General features: G+C 43.0%; 2 protein-coding genes and 1 long non-coding RNA gene across 5 annotated transcripts in view; 1 reads left to right on the top strand and 2 right to left on the bottom strand.

Moving 5' to 3' along the window:
- Positions 1–1,331: 1,331 nt before the first annotated feature.
- On the bottom strand, positions 1,332–2,028 carry LOC122544568 (histone H3). The gene has a single exon (XM_043683883.1). It carries the CDS (start codon positions 1,958–1,960, stop codon positions 1,550–1,552), a length of 411 nt encoding a protein of 136 aa, XP_043539818.1. The 5' UTR covers positions 1,961–2,028; the 3' UTR covers positions 1,332–1,549.
- Positions 2,029–2,880: 852 nt separating this feature from the next.
- Positions 2,881–3,615, bottom strand: LOC122544532 (histone H1.11L-like). The gene has a single exon (XM_043683846.1). It carries the CDS (start codon positions 3,560–3,562, stop codon positions 2,906–2,908), a length of 657 nt encoding a protein of 218 aa, XP_043539781.1. The 5' UTR covers positions 3,563–3,615; the 3' UTR covers positions 2,881–2,905.
- Positions 3,616–9,943: 6,328 nt separating this feature from the next.
- Positions 9,944–23,920, top strand: part of LOC122544645 — a 21,058-nt gene continuing 7,081 nt past the window's right edge. The window contains exons 1-4 of one of the 3 annotated variants that reach the window (XR_006310392.1): positions 9,944–10,132; positions 10,782–10,836; positions 15,304–15,385; positions 21,863–22,106. This is a non-coding gene — a long non-coding RNA (uncharacterized LOC122544645). Of the gene's footprint in view, positions 10,133–10,781; positions 10,837–15,303; positions 15,612–21,862; positions 22,107–23,920 lie in introns of those variants that run through there. The other 2 variants (XR_006310393.1, XR_006310391.1) reach the window with 2 other exon arrangements.

Raw genomic sequence — 23,920 nt, 5'->3', positions numbered from 1 at the left:
CTCCAAACCCGTCCTATTCATATACCCATCCAAATGGCTTTTAAATGTTGCAATTATACCAGCCTCCACCACTTCCTCTGACAGCTTATTCCATACACGTACCACCCTCTGCGTGAAAACATTGAAACTTAGGTCTCTATTATATCTTTTCCCCTCTCATCCTAAACCTATACCCTCTCGTTCTGGACTCCCCGACCACAGGGAAAAGACTTTGTCTATTTATCCTATCCATGCCCCTCATGATTTTATAAACCTCTATAAAGGTCACCCCTCAACCTCCAATGCTTCAGGGAAAAAAGCCCCAGCCTAATCAGCCTCTCCCGAATTGACAAGTATTGATGAATCATCCTCTGAACAACGTCCTCTTTTTCAATGCAAAACACACTCTGTTGCTCGCAAATCGGCGGGCCTTTCAAATGGGAGAGAAAGTTGTTGATGATTTGGTTCTGGCTTCAAGAGAAGAGAACGTGCCCACTCTTCTCCTTGTCTCTTACAAGCATATTAAACACCAGAGAATTTTTTTTCTGTTTGCTATTATTTGCTCAAGTTATTCTCTAATATTTGATTATTCCAGGACGTGCAAGCCCCGGTTGGGATGTGTGCCCTGAATGTCACCACTGGGGAAAAAAAAGTGCCCCTTTTCTTACAGACCCACGGGTAGATACACACTGATTTTTCAATTTCCAGAACTCCGCGCGGGTTCTGTTGGGTGGGAATGATGATTGCACGTTTTAAATGAGGCTTTCTGCTGTCGGCTCGAAGCTTTCAAAATGAACGAAATCAAACCAGAACCAGAAGTTGCCGGACTGGAATAGTTAATGTGGAGCTTCTGCGACAAGGGAGCACGGTATTAAAATAATATCTAAGAGCGGTGTTCGTTATCAATGCGCTCATGGCAAAGAACGTTCATGAAATCCTGACAGGGCTGAATGAGGGCATTCGGCCCATCGAGTCTGAACCTCCCCTCCGAAGAGGATCTCGAATCCTTTAAATAGCTTCTGGACTCATTACCCGAAAGAAAGGTTGTTTGAATTGTACTTTTATAATCGAAAAGCAAATTAACGACTAAGTATGAAGACATTTTTTTTCCTGTAAAACAGCCTTCTCTGATATACGTCGTGGCGGGATTTTCAAATTGGAAAGAAAACGGTTGATGATTTGGCGCCATGTTTTCCCGCCAGCTTCCTCAGCAATGACCATATAGTTACAGCTGGTGGGAACACCAAGGGAGACAATGAGGACAGAGGGGATTTCATCCGGAATAAACATTCCCCGACCTAATATGTAGTGTAATAATTGCATAACATTCATGGCAATGTACTAATCAGTGCCGCAGAAAGCCGTGTCTTACAAATAACTCCCCTCCCGGCTAGATTCAAAATAAATTTAATAACAACAGAATTTACTTCGGGCGGAGAACAAATTAATGTCGTGCTCTCAGGTCCCCGATCGCTTCCCGCTCTCTCTGGATGGTTTAGTGGCTCTGAAAAGAGCCGTTGTGTTTTACTCTCTCTCTCGGGGTGAATGTGCAGGGCCGGCTATGCTCCGTTTAGGCGCGCTCCCCGCGGATCCGGCGGGCCAGCTGGATGTCTTTGGGCATGATGGTGACCCGCTTGGCGTGGATGGCACACAAGTTGGTGTCCTCAAACAGTCCCACCAGGTAAGCCTCGCTGGCCTCCTGCAGGGCCATCACCGCCGAGCTCTGGAAGCGCAGGTCGGTCTTGAAGTCCTGAGCGATCTCTCGCACCAGGCGCTGGAAGGGCAGTTTGCGGATCAGCAGCTCGGTGGATTTCTGGTAGCGGCGGATCTCCCGCAGAGCCACCGTGCCGGGCCTATAGCGATGAGGCTTCTTCACTCCGCCCGTGGCCGGAGCGCTCTTGCGGGCCGCTTTGGTCGCCAGCTGCTTGCGGGGAGCTTTCCCTCCGGTGGATTTGCGCGCTGTCTGCTTGGTCCTAGCCATTCTCCTCAACTCGCAGTTACACACAGACACAGGCTGCTGCTGTCAATGCTGAGGCTGCTGCGGTGCTGCCTATTTAAGGGAACGGAGAGCCCGCCCTAGAGCTGGGATTGGATGCAGCCCCGTCCCTCAACCAACAGAGAAACAGCTCCGGAAGGGACAGTAAAGGCAGGAAAAGATTTGTTGGAGGCTGGTTTGCTAACGTGAAATGACGGTTGGTTAGTTTGAAAATGCCCGCCGAACTCACTCTGACAAACCCTGAGATTAAATTAACCATTAAAACGCAAAACACCATCCGTCTGCAACTAAGATAACATTTAATACTTTATAGTATTTCTTTAAAATCTAGTTAGCTGTCAGCGCGGACACGAGGCGGGATCATTGTCTGATTTGACTGTAATAGGCAGGAGGAAAGGCGGGGTTTAAAACAGCCCAGACAAACTGAACAACCGAACTTGTGCCGGCCGTGAATCAATCTAAACAACCCCGCCAATTTAAACATCTTAAAAGCTAATGCAGTGTACACCGATAAAAGGACAGAATTACCCTCAGATTGTAATTAGCCCGAACAAAATGTGGAATTGCTGCCTGAACTGTCTGTAACAGGTAGATGCAAGGAACACGGCATGAAAACATGTGCAGTGTCCCAAACAAAGTAACATCCCTGAATGGGTCAATGAAATACAAATACTACAATATGTCACATTGTTGACTCGGTAGAGTTATAAGTAGCGAAGTGAAATAACCAGATGGAGATCAATATACCTTCCCCATTCATAGGTCTCCGCTCTCGTAAACCATGGCAAGTGTTTATTTGATTTATTCAGATCAATTCATATCTGTAGGTGTGCGCCCGGCGCCGGGACAGGGAACACTGGATCCGGGCTCAGCTCTTTCCTGAGAGATGTGGATGGTTGATTAGAGCCTTTGGGTTCAGATGTTTATATATTACACCGATTTCTTTGCTGCTGTCTTGGTCACTTTTGCTTTGGGCTTGGCCTTGCTTTTAGCCGGTTTGCTGAGGGGTTTGGGGGTTTTAGGGCCCTTGGACTTTTTCACCTTCTTCACGAGAGTCCGTTTCTTTGTCGCTGCTTTGCTCACCGCTTTCTTTGGCGGTGCCAGCTTCTTGCCGCTCGCTTTCTTGGCTGGTGATTTCTTGGCTGTCGCTTTCTTGGCCTGGGATTTCTTGGCTGTCGCCTTCTTGGACGGTGATTTCTTCACGGCCGGTTTCTTGACGGCCGCTGATGTTCCCGCCTTCTTTCCCGCTTTTGCCTTGACTGGATTCTTCGGGAGTTTGAAGGAGCCGGAGACGCCCTGGCCCTTGACCAGAACAAGGGAGCCGTTCGCCAGGCACCTTTTGTTACTCACCCTGATCTGTGCCTTTCGCTTTCCCACATCGATCCCGCTTCTCTCCAGCGCCTTCTTTATAGCGGACAGACACGCCCCTCTGCGATCCTTGATATCCCCGACAACCTTCAGAATCAGCTCTCCCAACCCGGGACCGGGTGTTCTTTTCCTGGGAGCTGCCACCTTCTTCTTGGGAGCCTTGGCTTTGGTGGGAGCGGCGGCTGGAGGAGCCGTTTCGGCGGCTGCATTGTCGCTCATTTTGAGAACTCTGCGCTGAATCTCTCTCTTGGTCAGTCTGAACTGGGTCAGCAATGAAGCTGCTGGGGGCGGCACTGAGCAACTTCAAGGCAGCGAGCCGACGGCGCAGGGACAATCTGCTGCCTGCTCCTGCTGCCTCTCTGTGTTTCTCTAACGGCCTAAACTCTCCGATTCCTCTGAAATTCCGCATCACCGGAGAGCCAGGCTCGATCGCTCCTTACCCTGACAAGGGAAGCTTTACGGCCGAAGAAAATTCAAACGCATTTTGCTGCTGCGCTAATTGCGCTTTCTGAGCTGAACCTTTTAGACCGAAATCTTGAAACTAATAAATATATTGCCTTCAAATCGACCTTGAGGGTTTAGAAGGGGAGCAGGGCGATAATTTGAATTCAAAATATTTTTGAGTTAAATAAGAGAAACTTGGAAATATCATAATATTAGCGGACACACAAACACAATTACGGTAGACGAACCGTCCGCCCTTTTCCTACAGTCTCTCTGGCCACAATATTCACATTCACAGTCACACGCCAGAAATATCACCTTTCAACTTTTCCTGCGTTGTCCTGGGAGTTACTTACAGTTTTGTTTCTTCTCAGTAACTGTTACACTCTCATCAGCTCTACTGTTTACATCATCAAAGATGGCCAGTCGGTTTGCCAAGCTTAGAAGACAGAACAGTATGCACTGGAACAGGCCCTTCAAGTCCACGCTGAGTCTAGCAAATCCTGAATACTGTTTTGTCAAATGCTTCGCAATTGAAGCTTTCATTTTGATTTTCCCTGCAGGCTGACTGGTCTATAGTTCCCAATTTTATACCTACCTCCCTTCTCCATTGGATTGCTTACACTAGCTAGCTCCTAATCTGTGTAAATTATTGCAGAACCTATAGAATCTTGGAGCATCCACTGTTGCTCAGCCCACTACATTAAATAGTCTGGGACGCAGATGATCAAGGTCTGGTGTTTCACAACCTTCAATCCAATCCATTGTCCCAACATTATTTCCCAAATAATACTGATTTGGTTCAGTTTTACCCTCTCAACAAACTCCCCAACATTTCTACTGTGTTAGTTCTATTAATATTTGTGAACAGAGAACAACAGCATGTTAGTGATTTTTGAGATGTTTTCGTTTCCGATTTTAATGTTGTAAGTGACATGTGGTCCTCTTTACCAACCTATTTAAGTTCACTTCCCTCTTTACACATGTATTGGTGTTTTAGCAGTTTTTTTATGGTTTCTGCAATATTACTCTTTTCTTCATTTGTTCTTTGTTAGTTAAATCCCTTTTCACTGTCATTTGCTGAATTTTGATCTGTTTGCAGCCTTCCTGTCCCGCTATATTTCTTCCCAAATTGTAGGCCTTTTCTTTGGACCAAAAACTATCTTAAATAGCCGTTTCAAGTTTCACAACATCCTTTTTATAGGAGAGAGACCAGAATTGCGCATAATATACCAAAAGTGGCATAACCAATATTCTGTACACCCACAACATGTTCTCTTAAGTCACATACTCAAAGTTCTGACCAGTAAAAGAAAACATATCAAATGCCTTCTTGCTATCCTATCTAACTATAACTCCACTTTCAAGGAACAATGACTCTGCATTCCAAGGTCTCTTTGTTCAGCAACATTCCACAGGACCTTAATATAAAGTGTGTAGGTCCTGCCCTGATTTTCCTTTCCAAATTGCAGCATATCATATTGATTTAAATTGAACTCAGTATGCCACTCCTGGGTCCAGTGGCCCATCTGATCGAGATCTGAGGTAGCCTTCTTTGCAGTCCACTACACCTCCAATTTCTGTGTAATCTGCAAACTTACTAACCAACTTACCTGCAACCTCACATCCAAACCGTGCCGCCCATCGTGGGCGGCACGGTGGCACAGTGGTTAGCACTGCTGCCTTACAGCGCCAGAGACCCGGGTTCAATTCCCCCTTCAGGCGACTAACTGTGTGGAGTTTGCACGTGCTCCCCGTGTCTGCGTGGGTTTCCTCCGGGTGCTCCGGTTTCCTCCCACAGTCACAAAGATGTGCAGGGTCAGGTGAATTGGCCATGCTAAATTGCCCGTAGTGTTAGGTAAGGGGTAAATGTAGGGGTATGGGTGGGTTTCGCTTCGGCGGGTCGGTGTGGACTTGTTGGGCCGAAGGGCCTGTTTCCACACTGTAATCTAATCTAATCTAATCTAATCAAATCATTCATAATAATGTGGAGGTGCTGGTGTTGGACTGGGGTGTGCAAAGTTAAAAATGACAACACCAGGTTATAGTCCAACAGGTTTATTTGGAAGTACAAGCATTCAGAGCATAGATACCTGATGGAGGAGCAGCACTCTGAAAGTTTATACTTCCAAATAAAACTGTTGGAATATAACCTGGTGTTGTTTCATTTTTTAAACTAAAATCATTTATATAAATGATGAAAAGCAGTGGACCCAGCAGTGATCCTTGTAGCACATCACTTGTCACAGGCTTCCAGTCTGAAAAGCATCCCTCCACCACCACCCTCTGTCTTCTACTTTCAAACAAATTCTGTTTCCAATTGGTGAGTTCTCCCTGTATTCCATATGATGTAATCTTGCTAACCAATTTCCTATGGGGAACACAATCAAACCCCTTACTGAATGCCATATAAATCACATCTACCACACAGAAAGCCATGTTGACTACTCCAAAAAATCCTGGCCTTTCAAAAAGATGTAAATCCTGCCTTTCACAATCCCCTTTTGATCACCTGATGAAGGAGCATCGCTCCAAAAGCTATTGTGCTTCCAATTAAACCTGTTGGACTATAACCTGGTGTTGTGTGATTTTTAACTTTGTACACCCCAGTCCAACACCGGAATCTCCAAATCATCACTCAACTGTTTGACTACTGTTGATGTTACACTCACTGTTCAATAGTTCCCTGGCTTTTCCTTACTTATTTGAATTGGTAAGGAAGAGGACTGATGAGTTGAAAAATGTGGTGCTGGAAAAACACAGCAGGCCAGGCATCATCTGAGGAGCAGGAGACCGAGGAGCAGGAGAATAAACCCTTCTTCAGGAAGGGCTTTTTCCAGCACCACATTTTTCAACTCATCAGTCCTCTTCCTTACCAATTCAAATAAACCCAGTCGAGTTAGTGATACATGACTTCCCACGCAGAAAGTCACGTTGCCTAATCCAATCAATCCTGGCCTTTCAAAAAGATGTAAATCCTGCCTCTCAGAATCCCCTCAACTGTTTGCCTACTGTTGATGTTACACTCACTGTTCAATAATTCCCTGGCTTTTCCTTACCACCTTTCTTAAATAGTGGCACTACGTTAGCCAACCTCCAGTCTTTTTGCACTTCACCTGTGACTATCGATAATACAGGTATCTCAGCAAGAGGCCCAACAATCACTTCCCTAGCTTATCACCGTGTTCCAAGGTACACTTGATCAGGTGCTCGTACTTTAACCACCGTTTCTGTTTAAAAACATCCAGCAGCACCTCCTCTGTATTATGGACATTTTTCAAGATGTCACCATTTGTTTCCCCACATTCTATATCTTACATTTCCTTCTCCTTGGTAAGCACTCGCTTAGTATCTCCCATATTTCCTGTTGTTCCACACATAGGTTGCCTTGCTAATCTTTGCTGGGCCCTAATCTTTCCCTGGTTACCCTTTTGTCCTTTATGTACTTATAAAATACATTTGAATTCTCATTAACACTTTTTGCCAAATCTATGTTATGTCCATTGTTTGCCCTCCTGATTTCCTTTTTAAGTATATCCCTAATGCCTTTATACTCTTTGAAGGATTCACTCAATCTCGGCTGTATATACCTAACACATGTTTCCTTCTTATTCGGACTAAAATTTCAACTTGTTTTCTCATACAGCATTTCCTACACCTACCGATCATGCCTTTCACTCTAACACAAACATCCTGTCTCTGGACCCTCCTTTTCTCATTTTTGAAGGCTTCCCATGTTCCATCCATCCCTTTGCATGTGAACATCTGCCCTCAGTCAACTTTTGAAAGTTCTTGCATAATACTCTCAAAACTGGCCTTTGTACAAATTAGAAATTTAACTTTGAGATCTGTTATATCCTTTTGCGTAACAGTTTTAAAACTAATTGAATTATGGTCGCTGGCCCCAAAATGCTCCCCCACTGACACATCATTATATCCCAAGAGTAGATCAAGTTTTGGACCTTGTCTAGAAGATATATTCACATACTGAATCAGAATTTTTTTCTGTACACACTTAAGAAATTCCTCTCTGTCGAAATCATTAACAATATGGCAGCCCCAATCTGTGTTTGGAATAGTAAAATCCCTCACCATAACCACACCAGTATTCCTGAAGATCGAAGATCTCCTTACAAATTTGTTTCTAAATTTCCTGATGACTGTTGTGGTGTCTACAGTCCAATCCCAATAAGGTGATCAAACCCTTTCTTATTTCTCAGTTCCACCCAAATAATTTCCATGGATGTAATCCCAGGAAAATCCTCCTTAAATACAGCTGTAATGTTGTTATCTCTTACCAAACACGTCACTCCCCATTTTCTCTGGCTGCCCCCCCCTCCCGCTCCCCCCATCCTTTGATTCCTGGAACATTATGCTGCAGTTGTGTCATCCCCGAACCAAATCTCTGTAATTGCTATGATATCCCAACACCAATCCCATTTTCCTAACCATGTCCTGAGTTCATCCTCCTTCCCTGTTAGGCCTCTTGCATTGAAATAAATGCAGTTTAATTTATGAATCCTACCTCATTCTCTGCTATGTTCCTGGCTGCCCTGACTGTTTGATTTGCCAAAGATACCAGTCTTAGATCGCTGTCTTTCCTCACTATATCCTTGGTTCCTGCCCCCACACCTTACTAGTTTAATCTCTCGCCAGCAGCTCAAGGAAATGTCCCTGCCAGTATATTAGATCCCTTCCAATTCAGGTGCAATCCTCCAAAGAGATTCCAATGATCCAAAAACGTGAACCCTTTTCCCATGCACCAGCTCCTGAGTTGGGCATCCCCTTACTCTATCATCCTATTCCTACCCTCACTTGCTCGGAGCAGCGGGAGTAGTCTACATATTACAATCAGAAAGGACCGCCTTTCTAAATTCTCGCCTCTCTTCCTTATTCTTCCTTCAGAATCCCATCCTTTCCCCTTCCTATGTAGTTAGTTCCAATGTTTACACTGGCTGGTCCCTCTTGCTTTTCTGAATATCATGCACTCTCTCCGAGATATCCTTGATCCTGTCACCAGGGAGGCAACACACTATTCTGATTTCTCCTCAGCCGGAGAGACGTTTGTCCAGGCTGCTGACAAAGAGATTCGAGTTTTGTAATTTGTAAAAGGAGGACCTTCCAAAATGATGAAGGCAGCTGATGTAGGGGAACATCACCTTGACATTGGACAAGCTCCCGTCCAAAGACACTCACGATCCTGACTTGGAAATAAGACCGTTTTCTTTCACTGTCACCGGATCAAGACCCTGGAACTCCATGTTCATGGCATTGTGGGCAGTACATGCACAACAGCGGTTCCAGAAGGTGGCTCACCACCGCCTTCTCAAAGTGATGGAGAATAAATGCTAGGCTCAGCCAGCGACATCCACGTTCCAGGAGTGAATAAATAAAAACAGCTGGGGTCTCTCGTTATGGCATACAATGCATCACAATTTTCTTTCTGCGGCATACCTGACACTAAAATCTGTCATCCACTCCAAACTAAATCGAGTCCCAGAGATGTTATTGCACACCTGGTCTGACTTTTGCATGGGCCTCCTGACCCAGAAATAAGCTCTGACACTGTGACGCAAGACTCTCTCCATCAGTTATTTTCTGCCTTCATAAGAATGTTCCACTTATTCCATCTCTCTGTATGTTACTTTGGGCAAGAAGTTAATATTTCTGGATGAGGGATCAGCAGGATTAAATACCACAGTTAACATTCGTTCAGACGTGATGTTATTGAATGGGGGAGCACAGAGGATGGGCCGAGTGGCCGCCAGCTTCTCCGCTCCCTGATCAGATTGTGAGAGAGCCGGAGGGAGGAGTTATTTTTTTTTTTGAAAACACCCGAGTGGCCGTGACAAGCACTGTCCTTCTCAGGGGCAATGCTGTGTGAAATTTCCAGTTTATTTTTTTTTATTTTCCTATTAACCCCCACACTACCGCCTAACCGCGGTAGTGCTTATTTTTTCCCCAGGACCCATGGTGTGTGTGCGTCGGTATGAGACACAGTGAGAGACACAAGGTGTACGAATCTTTATTCAATTTCCACCACCAGGAAGAGAATGACCAATTGATGTTTGTTTCTGTGAGTCATCGGGAAAACCGGCACATGCGCGATGCTGCCCCACCCCCAATGCAGATTGGTCCTGACGAGTGGAGCGCATGCGTGAGGCCCACCCCCAGCGCTGCCATTGAGGAGCATTGACTCAGTGAGTGCAAGAGGTTTGTTTGAAACAGACCGCAATGGAGAGATCAGCGCCCAGGGAAGCGAGGGAACAGCAGGCTCCTTCCAGCAGCACATCGGGATGGGAGCCTGGGACACAGAGGGGGCTCCGAGACCGGGATTGATTCGGGGTGAGTTCAGGGAGAACCGGGGGCTGTTTGTAAGAGGCCGAGCGGAGCAGGAACTGGTCCCGGAACTTGGAGTGAGCGGGCTGGGGGGAAGAGAGAGGCCTTTCTCGGGCTGTGTGTGGGCCTGCTGAGGGAGGCAGAGGGGGAAGAAGCTGCTGTGGGATATTCTTGTGTTTTTTAATTACCTACACTCTGATGGAAATTCATTGTTTGGCTTCTGTTTCCCGCTATTTGTTGCGAATAGACATTGAAATAAAGGACAGTAGAAACAAGTGTAATAATCCTGTGAAGGGTAAATATAGCAGGCACCGGGAACGTCTCAAAGTATGTGAAATCGGGCCCAGTGTTCGTCTTTCAACAGATGGTGTATTGGGAGTTGGATATTGAACTGCGTAATCATTACATTTGTGGAGCTGTGCGTATTTTGGTTAGTTTATTTTTATCTTAGTAAAATGTTTTAGAATTTCGAAAATAGAAAAAGACTGGAAGGTGCTCTGGGTTCGAGTGGAACCAGGATCTGCTCTGTTCACCTGACCTTGTTCAAAAACAAAGAATTATAATGATCATAACCTGAATATTGCATTGATTATTTAATGTCTTCCTACTCAGCTGCTAGTGATGTACAGGAGCTCTCTCTTTTGTCTTTCTCCAGGCAAATATTTGATGGACCAATCCGAGAGCGACCAGCTGCTTCTCACAATCAGCAGGTATGTTACCACTGACAGAGTGAAGAATGTCCTTTCCACTGTCTGAGTGGATTAAGTCAGACGCACATTGAGCTCCATTTCCAGAAGTACACATTCAATCCAAGAGTTAAACGCAACAGATGATATATAAATCTATATTTCACCCTGTTCTGAATGCATACCACCTCAGTGATGGTAAATTCCACTATTCAAAGCCAATTATCATTCATAAGATTAGAAGCAGGTTAGACTGTATGCTTGTAATAAATATACATTTGAGCTGCATTAAATCCATATGTAGAAAAGGCATTTTTTAAAGTTATAATCAATAATCAATCATGCTGTTATATTGTTACAAGTATATATGAAGTTGATATTGAGTGCAGATAGAGAAGCAAAGTTGGACATTGAGTAACTGACCAGTACAAATTTATTCTTTTGATAAATAGTTGTCCTGGATAAAGAGAATAATCAAACAATGTAAATTCCAGATGACCCTCTTGGTCAAGCCTGATCTACAGAGGATGCTTCCCGAGAGGATGCTTCAAGCTCATTCACACATGTGCATACACATCTGTCTCTGTCTGCCTGTCTCTCAGCCTGGTGTTGATGAAAATACACTTTATCCACACTCCCATTCTTATTGAGGGCCTGAGTAATACAGAAGCATTTCCACAATTTTTAAATGTGTGAAACACTGATTGATAAGACTTTAAACCCATCTGAAAGTGGATCAGGACTGGAAACACAAGGAGACACACCGACAATGTCAGTGTGATATAGACCAGTACCATTCTTCAAAGTGATACAGATTGGCAGAACAACAGAAAACTCACTCACATCCAGCCAGTTAATGGTTAAAAGGGAGAAAAATGCAATTTAGGCCCACAACTACTTCCAGATATGGACAGTCATAAATTGACTGACCAAATTATTAAATGCTTCAGAAGATGTTAGTTTTAGATGTTACATTATTGCAGTGCCCAGCAGCAACTGCCAAAGACTAGTGCACACACAAAATGTAAAATTAAAACTGATTCAAAGATAAGTACTGAACCAATATTAATCCATCAATCACCAGATTTAGCGAACATTGAACTGGTTTATCCTACACCCTGACTGAAAAAACACAACTGAACATAGAAAGAGAATGGCATTCAAATATTCAACTCGTCACTGCACACAGAGCAAAACTGGTACTATAGGTTTTAAAAGGCTGATAACTGCAGAACTAATCTCAAATTGCCATTTACACCGAGACACTGGTAGTGAGTGGATGAAGTTCAGAATCCCAAACAGTTATTGGAAACTAGTATGGAGAACAGATCAAGAATAGAATGTCCCAGCACAGACACAACACACTGAATGGCTGTACCAATTCTGTGATTGAGTCATAAATCACAAAATGCCTAAGTGTTTAAGGCACAATCACAACACCATAAGAACTGCTATCACGGATTGAATCACAGTCACAGAGAACATTTTTTTTCTAATTCAGTCATGGGATGGGGGCCTCAGTGGCTAGGCCAGCATTTATTGCCCAACCCTAACTACCCATGCAGTACTTAGGAGTTAACCACATTGATGTGTGTCTGCAGTCACATGTAGGCCAGACAAGGTAAGGATGGCAGTTTCCTTCCTTCAAGCGCATTAGTGAATCAGATGAATTTTTCTGGCAATCAACAATAGATTCTAGAATATTATTGGTTGCCAGAGAATTGAGCAAATTTGATAGAAGAGTTGAAAGTGACTGGAACTCATTGAGAACTTCACTCTCAGTGATACAGCAGAAACTGGCATGTATAGATCAATTCCTAAATTCACACATGGACACAGCAGAAATTGACATTTATACATCAAGTCCTAAACTCTCGTATGGACACAACCAAAACTGACAGACATCGATTGATATCTGTTCTCACATATTCATATTGCAGAAACTGAAAGGGAGAGAACAATAATCATGCACACACACATGACAGGTACAGGTTAATAACTAGACTAACAGATTTGCACAGCAAAACCTGACAGGTACAGGATGATAAATTAAATTGCACATTTATAAATAAGAAGCTGACAGATACAGTTTATTAACTGCACTCTCAGATGCACAGAGCAGAATCTGACAGGGACAGGTTGGTAAATAACTCACATGCAGGTGGCAGTAAATTTCAGAGAAAGATTGATAACTACACTCTCATATTCACAAAGCAGAAACTGACAGGAATAGATTGATTATGCTCCCAATTTCAAATCACATAAGTTGATGTGTACACTTTGATAACGATATTCACAGAGAAGAAACTCCCAGCGAGAGATTGATAACAAAACAAAAATTGGTGGAAAATTCACAGGTCTGGCAGCATTTCAGGTCCAGTGACTGGTCCTCAGAGGCAAGGAAAATGCACACAATGTGGTCTCCTCTATGTTGGGGAAACTGAACGCAGAATGGGTGTCCACTTTTCAGAACGCCTACATTCTATCCAGACAAAAAGACCCTGAGCTTGCTGTTGCATGTCACTTCAAATGCAACAGATGCTGGAGATCAGAGCAGAAAATGTGTTGCTGGAAAAGCGCAGCAGGTCAGGCAGCATCCAGGGAACAGGAGAATCGACGTTTCGGTCAGGCAGCATCCGAGGAGCAGGAAAATTGACGTTTCGGGCATTCCTGATGAAAGGCTTTTGCCTGAAATGTCGATTTTGTTTCCTGCTCCTCAGATGCTGCCTGACCTGCTGTGCTTTTCCAGCACCACTCTAATCTTGCTCAAATTTTAATGTTAATCTCTCTCTCTTTGCAGCTTTAATACTGTATTACAGATTCTGTTCTATTACCCTGATGCATTTTGTCTGATATTATTTGCCTGTTAAGTACACAAAACAATACTTTTCATTGTATGTCAGTGTGTGTGAGAATAATAAGTCAGATCAAATGAAACGGATAATTACACTCACATATTCACATAGCAGAATCTAAGAGGTACCAGTTGATAACTACAGTCACACAAACTGACAGGAAACGATGAGTAAATACACTCAAAACATTGATATTACAGAGCCTGACAGGGAAAGAGTGATAACTAAACTCTCACATTCACAAAGCAGAAATGGATAGTGACAGGTGAAAACTCAGTTCACACATTCACATAGTAGAAATTGGAAAGATTGGCTATTACACAAACATATTCACCAAGCAGAAACTGACAGCTACAGATTGACATCTATATTTATGTATTCACACAACAGAGTCTGAAAGATACAGATTGACAGTTCCACTCACTTTGACAAAGAAGAAAATGACAGGTAGAGAACGATAACTCTATTCCCACATTCACATCACTGAAGCTGACAGCTACAGTTTGATTAATACACCCACATTCACAGAGCAGAAGCTGATGGGTACTGCTCAATAACTGTATTCACATATTGACAGGGAAGAATCTGACAGGGACAGATTGGTATCTGCACCGTCATATTGACATAGTAGAAACAGTAACACTCTGGTGTCAAATAGCAAAACCTGACAGATATTGTTTGATAATTGCTCTCCCATACTGATATAGCTTAAACGTACAGGTAGAGATCAATATCTACATTCTCACAGAATAAACTGTTAGGTACAAATTGATGACTGCATTTAATATTCATACAGCAGAAAGTGACAGGTAGAGATTAATATCGAAACTCGCATTCTCAAAACTGAAACTGACAGGTTCAGGTTGATAACTACACTCGCAGGTACACAGCAGAAACTTTTAGGGACAGATTGGCAAAGCAAACATGCACATTTGCAGGGCAGAAACTGACAGGTATATATATATTGATAACTAAACTTGCATATCCACATCAGAGAAACACTAGGGACTGATCCTATTTATTTAAAATGTTTGAAATGTATTTATCAACCAGTCCCTGGCAGTTTCCTTTATGTGGCCACAGGAGTTCAGTTACCAATCTGCACCTGTCGGTTTATGGTATGTGAATGTATGAGTGCAGTTATTAGTCTGTCCCTATTTGTCTCTGTGATGAGAAAATGTAAATATATTTACCAGAGAGTGACCGGGACAGATTGAATACTGCATTCACTCACATATTTGCACAGATTATACAGATTGATAATTACAGTTTGATAAACTACACTCAGATATTCACAGAGCAGCATTTAACAGGTACATCTTGATAATTATCTTCACACATTTACTGAGCAGGAACTGACAGGTATGGATAGATAAGGAAACTTTCATATCCAGACAAACTTTATTATCCAGATGCCAGAGGTGTTTGTAGAGGTATTGGTTTTTCTGTGGTTCTCAGTGAATTGGTACTTTTTAAAAAATATAATCACCAAAGAGCAGCTCAGGCCAAGAAGAGGATCAGCCTGTGGTCCTGTTAGAATTGCTGTCTTGAAGACAAAAAACAGCCTAATTATTATTAAATTATTCGATTGACTTAATGTTGATTTACAAACGATGTCTCTTCTGTCTTCCTCCAGACAATTACTTGAAGGACCAAGACACTGTAATATGTGCTCAGTACAAAGCCAAGTGTGATCAGTTCCTTCGAAAAAACAGCAGGTATGTTACTGCTGTCAGACTGAAGATCATCCTTTCCATTGTTATAGAATAGATTGAATTAGACACACATTGATTCAATTTCCAGAGAGAAATTTTCAAATCAAGTGTTAAATATCACGGAGGAATTACAATTTTTTTACAATTACAGTGACCCTCCTGATTTTATAAACCTCTATAAGGTCACCTCCCAGCCTCCAACACTCCAGGGAAAACAGGTTCAGCCTCTTCAGCCTCTCCCTTTTGCTCAAACACTCCAACCCTGGTAACAATCTTACAAATCTTTTCTGAATGTTTCAAGTTTCACAACATCCTTCCAATAGGAAGGAGACCAGAATTGCACACAATATTCCAAAGCGGCTGAACCAATTGGCTATACAGCTGCAACATTATCCTATCGACCGGCGACTCCACTTTCAAGGAACTATGAACATGCACTCCATGGTCTCTTTGTTTAGAATTACTCCCCAGGACCTTAGCATTAAGTGTATAATCCCTGCCTTGATGTGCCTTTCTAAAATGAAGCACCTCAAATTTATCTGAATTAAACTCCATCTTCCACTGGTCGGCCCAGTGGCCCACCTGATCATGATCCTGTTGTAATCTGAGGGAACCTTCTTTGCTGTCCACTACACTGCTAATTTTGGCGTCATCTGCAAACGTTTTATGTTCACATTCAAATCATTTATAAAAATAAGGAAAAGCAGTGAACTCAGCACTGATCCTGGTGGCACACTACTGATCACAGGTCTCCAGTCTGAAAGGTAGGCCTCCACAACCACCCTCTGTTTTCCACATTCAAGTCAATTCTGTGTCCAAATTGCTAGTTCTTCCTGATTTTCATGTAAACTACCCTTGCTAACAAGTCTACAATGAAGAAACTTGCCAAACATCTTACTGAAATCCATATCGAACACATACACCACTCTTCCCTCATCCATCTTCGAGTCAAAGAGATGTACAGCACAGAAACAGACCCTTCAGTCCAACTCGTCCAAGCCAACCAGATATCCCAACCCAATCTAGTCCCACCTGCCAGCAGCGGCCCATATCCCTCCAAACCCTTCCTATTCATATACGCATTCAGAAGCTTTTTTAAAATTTGCAATTTTACTGGCCTCCACCACTTCCTCTGTCAGTTAATTCCATACATGTACCACCCTCTGTGTGAAAATCTTGCCACTTAGGTCTCTTATATAACTTTTCCATCTCACCCTAAACCTATGCCTTCTCGTTCTGGACTCCCCCATCCCAGGGAACATAAAACTTGTCTATTTATCCTATCCATGCTCCTCATAATTTTATAAACCTTTATAAGGGCACCCCTCAGTCTCCGATGCTCCAGGGAAAACAGCCCCTGCCTATTCAACCTGTCCCTATAGCTCAAATCCTCCAACCCTGGGAACATCCATGCAAATCCTTTCTGAACCCTTTCAAGTTTCACAACATCCTTCTGATAAGAAGGAGACCAGAATTGTATACAATATTCCAATAGCGGTCTAACCAATGTCCTGTACAGCTGCAACATGTACTCAATACTCTGACCAATAAAGGAAAGCATATGGAACGCCGTCTTCAATATCCTATCTACCTGTGACTTTACTTTCAAGGAACTATGCACGTGCACGCCGAAGTCTCTTTGTTCAATAACACTCCCTCGGACCTTACCATAAAGTGTATAAATCCTGCGAAGATTTGCTTTCCCAAAATGCAGCACATTGCATTTATCTGAATTAATCTCCATCTGTCACTCTTCAGCCCATTGACCCATCTGATCAAGATCCAGTTTGTAATCTGAGGTAACCTTTTTCGCTGTCCACTACACTTCCAATTTTGGTGTCTTACCTCCATTGCTCATATCCAAATCATTTATGTAAATGAAGAAAAGTAGTGGACCCAGCACTGATCCTTGTGGCACTCCACTGGTCCCATGCCTCGAGTCTTAAAAACAACCCTCTACGACTGCTTTCTGTCTTCTACCTTTTGAGCCAATTCTGTCTCCAAATGGCTAGTTCTTCTGTATTCCATGAGGTCTAACCTTGCTTACCAGTCTCCCATGGGGAAATCCTCTTCGTACTACTTCCAAAAACTCAGTGGAGTTTGAGAGTCATGGTTTCCCATGCACAATACTATGTTCACTGTCCCGTATCAATCCTTGCCTTTCAAAATACGTGTAAATTCTGTCCCTCAGGATTCCCTCCAACATCTTGCCCAACACCAATGGCAGGCTTACCAGCCTAAAGGTCCCTGACTTTTCCTTACCACCTTTCTTAAATAGTAGCACCACGTTAGCCAAACTCTAGTCTTCCAGCGCCTCACCTGTAACTATCTATAATAAAAATATCTCAGCAAGGGACACAGCAATCACTTCCGTAACCTCCCACAGAGTTCTAGAGTACGCCTGATCAGGGTCTGTGGATTTATCCACTTTTATGCGTTTCAAGACATCCAGGACTACTTTTGTGTGTAATATGGACATCTTTCAAGATGACACCATCTATTTCCCCACATTCTGTAACCTCTATGTCCTTCTCCACATTAAACAGTGATACAAAATACTCATTGAGTGTCTCCCCCATCTTTTGTGGCTCGACACAAAGGCCTTCTTGCTGATCTTTGAGGGACCCTAATCTCTCCCTAGTTACGTTTTTGTCCTTAAATGTATTCTTAATATCCCTTGTGATTCTCCTCAACCGTATTTACCAAAGCTATCTCATGCCCCCTTTTTGCCCTCCTGATTTCCCTCTCGAGTATACTCCTACTGTCTTTTCTTCTTCTAAGGATTCATTCGATCTCTGCTGTCTATACCTGACATACGTTTCCTTCTTTCTCTGGACCAAAACCATAATTTCTCCATCATCCAGCATTCCCTACAGTTTCCAGACTTGCCGTTCATCCTAATAGGAACAGACTGTCACTGGACTCTCGTTATCTCATTTTGAAGGTTTCCCATTTTCCAGCCATCACTTTACCTGTGAACATCTGCCATTAATCAGCTTTTGGAAGTCCTTACCTAATATTGTCAAGCCCATTGACATTTACACCATTTTTCAAGAGGTTTAGACTGAATTCTTATCTGAAATATATGCCCAAGAAGGCATTAAATTTACATTTAATGTGACTTTTTGGAGTTAAAGTCAAGATGGAAAAGAAAATCCGACTGTAGCATCATTTCAAAAACCATATATAACATAGATGTTAAATACAGAGATAGAAGGAAACCAGATAAAAGTCACCAATTTACAGGATGAAATAGTGTTATTAATTTATTAGTGATTGGGCAGGACAGAGTTAACCCTTTAATGAATAGTTGTCACATACAGTCACATGACAATTAAACAATGTGAATTCCAAACACCCATTCTGTGCCAAAACCTGACAATTAAAACTGCAGATGCTCCAGGCTGGAAACAAAAGGAGAAGTTGCTGAAAAAGAACTCCGCGTGTCCAGCAGCATGTGTGGAGAGAAAGCAGAGTTAATGTTTTGGGACCAGTAACTGTTATTCAGAACTGCGTTTCTCTAGGAATTTCTGTTTTTATTCCTGACAATATAGAATAAATACTGCAGGCACACACAGACACATACACACACACACAAAGCAACTGACTTAATTCAGAATTAGTTCAAAATACAAACACCATAACTGCAGAGCAGGACTAACAGTTATGGAGTTCCATATATACTTCAGGCAACAGAAAATGATATAATCAAGATAAATATCACTCTCTCATGGAGTCATTGTGGTCTGCAGCAGTCAGAGACATCCAGTTAACAATTCTCCTCCCACTCAGACAGCTTTCCATTTCCATAAATGTATCATGGTGGCAGAGGAGCTGCCATTCCCACCCTCATCATAACATCATTCTCCATTTCTCCAACTTGCAGGAACAGATTTTTTTATGCCTCGATCGTCATCAAAATGGCAACTGCAGTAGACTCGCCAACTTTAAGGGCATTTAAATGATCATTGGATAAATATATGGATGAAAATGGAACAGTATACTGACTGCACTGTCATGTTCTGTGTTCTATTATCTCACTAAATCTTTCCTACCCCATTGTTTCAAAGTAACTTTCATTTTCTACAAATAGCCCTGCATTTCTATGAAGTCTGATATAAGACACACGAAAACTCAATCCCATTTTCTCAAGGACTCAATGTGATCACATAATCGTAATTTGAAACAATGGAGTAGGAAAGATTTAGACAGATAATAGAACACAGAACATGACAGTGCAGTATACTATTGCATTATCATCCATATGTTTATCCAATGACCATTTAAACACCCTTAAAGTTGGCGAGTCTACAACAGTTGCAGGCAGAACTTTCCATGCCCCTACCACTGACTAAAGAAACTACCTCTGACATCTGTCTTATATTTATCATCCCTCAATTTAAAGCGATGTCCTCTGGTGCTAGCCAACACCATCAGAGGAATAAGGCTCTCACTGCCCACACTTTCTAACCCTCTGATTATTTTAAGTGTCTCATATTAAGTCACCTCTCAACCTTCTTCTCTCTAATGGAGTCTGAAGTCCCTCAGCCTTTCCTCATAAGACATTCCCTCCAGAGTAGACAACAGCCCAGTAAATCACCTGTGAACCCTTTCCAAAGCTTCCACATCCTTACTATGATGTGGGGACTGGAACTGGATGCAATTTTCCAAGTGCGGCCACACCAGAATTTTGTAGAGCTGCACCGTGACCTCATGGTTCCAAAACTCAATCCCTCTCCCAATAAAAGCTAACCACTGTATGCCTTCTTAACAACCCTATCAACCTGGGATCAATGTACATGTCCACTAAGATCTCTCTGCTCATCTACGCTACCAAGAACCTTACCATTAGACCAGTACTCCTTCCAAAGTGAATTATCTCACACTTTTCCACACTAAACTCCATTTGCCACCTCTCAGCCCAACTCTGCAGCTTATCTATGTACCAGTGTAACCTGTAACATCCTTCACCACTGTCCACAACTCCACTCTAACTATGGAGAACCCAATAACGAATGCACTCTTCTTCTCTCTCTTCCTCTTCCTCCCCCACCCCCCCGAGTAACAGGGACAGACTCTTTGCCAGAGACCTGTACCATGTGGCTTACTGCTGGTAAGTTTTCTCCCCCGCCCATCAATAGTATCCAAAACAGTACATTTGTTATTAGGGGGAATGGACACAGGGGCTCCTTCCCCTTCAGTCCCCTGACTGTAACCCATTGGCCATTTTTCTTGTACCTGAGATGTGACTATGTCTTGGTAACTCCCCACAAGATAATGTAGATTACTAAACCTGCTCATTTTTCTTTTTACAAGAAGAATTCAAAAGTTTTATTCTTCAAAAAGTTTAGTTTGGCTGTTCCAATTTGGACCACTGCATGAGAGAAAATCATTGCTTCCTCCTGCCCTCTGTAGAGCCACACAAGTGCCCCAATCATGGTGAGCACCATCACAATACAGTGCAGGGTAATTAACACCTACCTTTACTTCAACAGTCTTCAAGTGCACTGAAAAACAAATATTAATTATGACCTTTGTCGGGTGGGCCAAGAAGTGACAGATTCAGTTTCATTTAGATACATGTGAGGTGTTAGATTTTGATTAAGGCAAACCAGGGCAGGACTTATACACTTAATGGTGGGGCCTTGGCAAGTGTTGCTGAACAAAGAGACTGAGGGGTGCAGCTGCATATTTTCTTGAAAGTAGAGTTGTAGGTAGGCAGGGCAGTGTAGAAAGTATTTGGCATGCTTTTCTTCATGGTCAGAACATTGAGTGTCGGAGTTGGGATGTCATCTGGTGGCTGTACAGGATATTAGTGATGCCACTTGAGATTGCGTAAAACGCTCATCACCCTTCTCCAGGAAGGATGATGTTAAACTTTAGATGCTGCAGAAAAGATTTACAAGGATGTTATAGCGATATAGAGTCATACAGCATAGAAACAGATCCTTCAGCCCAACATGTCCATGATGTCCAACAAACACCAAATTGCATTCATCCTATTTATCTGCACTTGGCCCACTGCTGACTATGCCCTGGTTTCTTAAGGGCATATCCAGATGCTGCTTAAATTCTGAGAGAGCATTCCATCACACTCTCAGGCAGCACAATCCAAACTTTACCCATCATCAACATCAAACTATTTTTCACAGATATCCTCTAAACTGCTGTCCCCACAACTTCAACTTTTGCCCTCTGGTCTCAGACACGTCTGCCAAGGGGAGAAAGATTCTCACAATCTACTCCATCTGCATCATTCACAATTTAGTATATCTCAGTCAGATCCTCCCTCAACCTCCTCTGCTCCAAGGAAAGGAAACCCAGCTCAAACGGTCTCCCCTTTTAATGGAGACTTTCCAACCCACTGCATCCTCTCCAGCCAATCCCATCCTTCTAATTGTGTGGCAATCAGAACTGCACACAGTATTTGATCTGTTTTATAAAGTTGGAATAAGACTTCCTTGCTCTTATATTCGACAGCTCCAGAAAACATTCAGTATGCCGCCTTCAGCAGCCTGTCTGCCTATGCTGACACCTTCTGGGATCTATAGACTTGTACACCAAGGTCCCTTTGTTCCTCAGTACTCCCTCAGGACCAATCCTTCATTGTGTAATTCTTTCCCTTATTAGAACTCCCAAAATGCATTACCTGACATTTATCAGGATTTAAGTTCCATCTGCCATTCTTCTGCCCAATGTACTCATACTGTAGCCCGAGACCATCGCCCTCATGTCATTTTCATGTCATAGAACAAAGAACAATACAACACAGAAACAGGTCCTTTGCACACCAAGATTGCACTGAAATATTTAATACTTCCACACGAAAAATTCATTTGCAGGCTTACTGATTATATTTTCTATATTCACATCCAATTGTTAATATGTACTTAACAAGCAGCAAGGGTCCCAGCACTGATCCCTGTGATTCACTGCTGGTCACAGGCTTCCAGTCACAAACGCACAATAGTTTGCACCCTGTCTGCAAGCTAATTTCAGCTCCAGTGCACTTAAGACTCCAAGACCCAAGCTTGGACCAGTCTTTTATATGGGACTTTGGCCTTGTCAAAGGCTATTGGGGTGGCCTGTATCTGGCCAGAAGTGAGTGGCTCATGTCTGTTAACACAAACTGGCTGAGAAGTGGAAAGTAAAATTAAGCAGCAGGCTGTGAAACAGAATGGCAGGCAGAAACTAAGGCGTACAGCCTCCTCACTCAGGCAGAATGATACCATTGAACAAGTCACTCCAAGGACCCAGCCAGTTCCCATTCAAAACAGTTCTGACAAGCAGACCAAAGGTCTAATAAATGAGTAATTCCAGCCACATTAAATGAAAGGGTAATTGTCCCAGTTCATGAACAATCACCAGGTGCTAGTAACAGCCCATTAATGCCCTAAAACAGCCGAGGGTGCAACAGCTAAAGTTATCTTATAGTACTCAGTTTCTTGAATTAAGGAAAAGGTTCTCGTAAAGAGTCTTACCATCATCACCGTAGTTTTCAGCATAAAAGAAGGTGCATAATACCAAAGCATAAAGAGGAAAAGAAGCATTTAAACCTGGAAGTGAAGGTTAGCTAGCTTTAGGTAATGATTTCTCTTATGCCAGTACAAAATAGATTGCTCACAGCCTATTAATCAGAGTGCTAACAATTGGGGCAAAAAATTTACACTTTGTAGCTAACTTTGTATAACAAAAATTAAAATTACAAGTCGATGGCAAGTAAGTCAAAACAAACTGTCCTTTGATTTTTCTTCATATGTTTCCCACTGCCCTAATTAGATCAGAGGAGCAATTGAACTTGATAAAATGGAATACAATGAATAACAACATTCAAGCTGTCCTGAGAGACAAGCTAGCCTGAGAGAAACCCAAAGGCATATCGCAAATAACTTTGGAATGTGAATGAATAGAAAGATCGCAAGACCTTGAGATTAGTTTCCGTGAAACTGAGAGGTCGGGGATCCTGGGATTGTCCAAAGAAATGCCCACCATTGATTAGGTCTCATTGAAGAGGGTTTGCAAGGTAAGATCATTGTAATCAAGTTTATGATTATAAATTTTCTGATAACAAAAAATATTGCTTTTTATTGTAAAATCAGAGTGTGTCATGGACCTCTGTTCTGAGGCCAGTCTCAGAGGACAATCCTTTGGCCCTCTGCCTGCGCTAACCAGGTTCTGGTTGAATAAACCACTTGCTTGAATCCTGCCTGCCTGCCGAGTCTTTGGGCGGCACGGTGGGCGGCATGGTGGCACAGTGGTTAGCACTGCTGCCTCACAGTGCCATGTTCTGAGGCCAGTCTCAGAGGACAATCCTTTGGCCCTCTGCCTGCGCTAACCAGGTTCTGGTTGAATAAACACCTACCACTTGCTTGAATCCTGCCTGCCTGCCGAGTCTTTGGGCGGCACGGTGGGCGGCACGGTGGCACAGTGGTTAGCACTGCTGCCTCACAGTGCCAGAGACCCGGGTTCAATTCCCGACTCAGGCGACTGACTGTGTGGAGTTTGCACATTCTCCCCGTGTCTGCGTGGGTTTCCTCC

Source organism: Chiloscyllium plagiosum, chromosome 50 (genome assembly GCF_004010195.1).
Source record: "Chiloscyllium plagiosum isolate BGI_BamShark_2017 chromosome 50, ASM401019v2, whole genome shotgun sequence".
In the NCBI taxonomy this organism is placed as follows: Eukaryota; Metazoa; Chordata; class Chondrichthyes; order Orectolobiformes; family Hemiscylliidae; genus Chiloscyllium; species Chiloscyllium plagiosum.
The sequence above is the reverse complement of the archived record's forward strand: the minus strand, read 5'-3'. Positions and strand labels throughout refer to the sequence as shown.